Raw genomic sequence first — 2,667 nt, 5'->3', positions numbered from 1 at the left:
GTAAATGTGCTCTTCACATTGAAACAGGAGCTCAGTTTAAACCTAATAAAACTCTCAGCATTTACTGAGTAGTGGGAAGTAATCAAAGTGTTTTTCTATACCTTTCCTACAAGCTACAAGAGTGCAGCTTTGCAAAAACTCTGTAGTACAAATCACCTGTCTCCAAACTGACATATATTTTTCACTTACCAGAAATATGACACCTCTCCATAAGTAAACAGATTGCTAAATTACTGTTTCACCTTCAATCTAGGCCACCTAACCAGACTGAAAGATAGTGAACTATTTTAAATTACTTTTACCAGACACATTTTTGTGCATACATTTTCTAGTTGGCTCTGACACATGGTGGGCAAACATTTCAGAGAGGCACATGCAATTGTTAACATAGCCAAATAGTGTGCAAAAAATAGCCAGCGCTCAGAGTGGAAACAAAGAAAGGGTACATGGGACACTAAGATGAAGACAACTGTATCAAGCCACCCCAAAAGCAAAAGATAGATGGAGCTGGTAGTAATGAAAGCAGGAAATGTGCACCAAGACAGTTTGGTTTGACTCAGCCAGGGTTGGGGCTGAGCTGGGTACCTGGCTGGGCCAAAGGCCAGCCAGAAGGCTTTCAAAAGCCAAGTGTCAGGTTTTCCACTCCCATTTGTATTTCAGCTGAAGTCTAGCATCTGTTGACCGCTGATGCCTCTGGAAAATTTCACTCATGTGGCCCACAAATCACTGATGTTCATATGTGTTTCAGGTCACTTCCTGTACTACTGCGTGAACATACAGTGACAAAAGTGGCTCCACAAGACTACTCTTTAACACATTCCTGAAGGTCCAACTGCAAATCAGTATACATTAATCAGTACAGAAATACTCACTCCTCTATACAACAGGCACAGAACCTATGTTCCACTTAAATTCTACTCTGAGCATTTAAAATAAGTGCTATTTTCAGTATTTCAATAATGCTGGTTTCTGCACAGTATTGCATTTCACTCACAGAGAAAAGCTGTCACATTGCTGCATATCCATTAAATAAAAGCATTATAATTAGGTCAGCTACTAGGTAAAGGAGACAATAACCACTTTAACAAAGCACTGTCACAGCCCTTATAGGTGCTCATCTGAAACAAAAGTCTCTTCTTTGTTGTCCCCCCAACATGTACTTTCCACAAGTATCTTGGCATTGTCAATCCAATTATACAACAGCAGGAGACAATTACTGTGTGACAATGTTCTAATTCACAGACAGAACCTTTCTTCTACGTTTATACTTTATTTGGGGTATTTTCCTGAGGGGCAGAGATGTGCTCTACTCACCACCAGGCACAGACGGGTCTAAAAATAATTTTGCCTGGTTCTAATCGATAACATCATGTTCGCAAACCTCTTCCGAAGACACATGAAAGCAAGATAACCCATTCCCACCAGCATGCTGACCAGCAGGGTGGTGCCAAGAACCCTGGGTGCCCTTTTCTTGGCCACACGGAATGCCGTTGGCAGCACGGCCGAGATTAATATATTGTTGACGTGTCCTAAAACTTTATAAAATGTTTTTCTCTTCAGGACACGCTCATAATAGGCTTCCAAGTTGGGCCGCTTTCCATTTCCCCAGTTTCTTCTTGCTAATCCCAGAAACTTCAGGCGATGTAACGTGACAGCAAGTGATACATCTGCCAGACTGAAGAAATCACCACAGAGCCAAGGCTGATTTTCGTCTTCTAAGCAGAGATAAAACATAAAGAATTAGGAGCTAACAGAATACAAGCACATGTAGAAGCCTCCATGGGATAACATTTAGTTTATGGCTATTTAAAAATGCTGTCTAATAAACACCACCAACACTTCAGCCAAGATATGATTTTAATCAACAACATTTTACTAATCCTTTTCCATTCTTCACACAATATTGTAAGGTCTTAAGCTCAGAAGTCTGACCTACATTTGTTAAGCGAAAAAGAGCCACATTTCAGTTTCATAAATTAAAGCCCACAGTAAACACATATTTTCCTCAACTACATTTCTCAAATTGGGGTTAAATTAAACATGAGTGGGAAGGAGGAAGACAGTTTAGCTTTTACGGAAAGAGCTACCACTTGCCTGAAGAATTTATCATCTTGTCTGTGTGACTCAGCTCTATGGCATTCACTCAAGAACAGCTAATTTGCTGGAGACTCCCAAGTTAAAAAGTAATGGATCAGATGACTGACCTGCACCAAACATATCAGCTCAGCGAGAAGACAGTTTGTCTACCCATTCTTCCTTTGTGCCTCCTAGAACCCAAACCAAAAGGTTTTTACACTGAGAAGTTTGAGAAGTGATGGATATTCACACTGCCCACCATTAGTCAAGAGCACAGGTAGAGATCCCAGGCTTCCTCTCCGGTCAAAGGAGAGAGGTGAATCTTCCTGGGGATGGCTCAGTGCAGGCACTGCCAGGCAGCATCACACCTCTAACTTCAGTGATCTGAAGCACCACCACCTGAAAGGGCTTACCTGTACTGACTACACCGAGTGCTTCTGAAACCCAGGATATGAAATTTCATAGTTAGCATAGCTGCCAGCACGAGTACTCTGCTCTAGCCTAGATCTCAAACAGGGCTATGCCGTTCCCTCCTCATTCACAACCTTTTGCAGTTAATCCCTGGAGAGCTGCCCGGCAGAAAAGGACCTG

General features: G+C 41.9%; 1 protein-coding gene across 1 annotated transcript; it reads right to left on the bottom strand.

The window, feature by feature from the left end:
• Nucleotides 1-1,332: 1,332 nt before the first annotated feature.
• LOC104617770 (ganglioside-induced differentiation-associated protein 1-like) lies at nucleotides 1,333-1,715 on the bottom strand (the record flags this gene model as incomplete). The annotated part of the gene is made up of 1 exon (XM_010283181.1): nucleotides 1,333-1,715. A coding segment is annotated over one exon (383 nt), but the record flags the coding sequence as incomplete, so codon positions are not given.
• Between the last annotated feature and the right edge of the window lie 952 nt (nucleotides 1,716-2,667).

Source organism: Phaethon lepturus, unplaced genomic scaffold (assembly GCF_000687285.1).
Source record: "Phaethon lepturus isolate BGI_N335 unplaced genomic scaffold, ASM68728v1 scaffold4623, whole genome shotgun sequence".
Classification (NCBI taxonomy): domain Eukaryota; kingdom Metazoa; phylum Chordata; class Aves; order Phaethontiformes; family Phaethontidae; genus Phaethon; species Phaethon lepturus.
The sequence above is the reverse complement of the archived record's forward strand: the minus strand, read 5'-3'. Positions and strand labels throughout refer to the sequence as shown.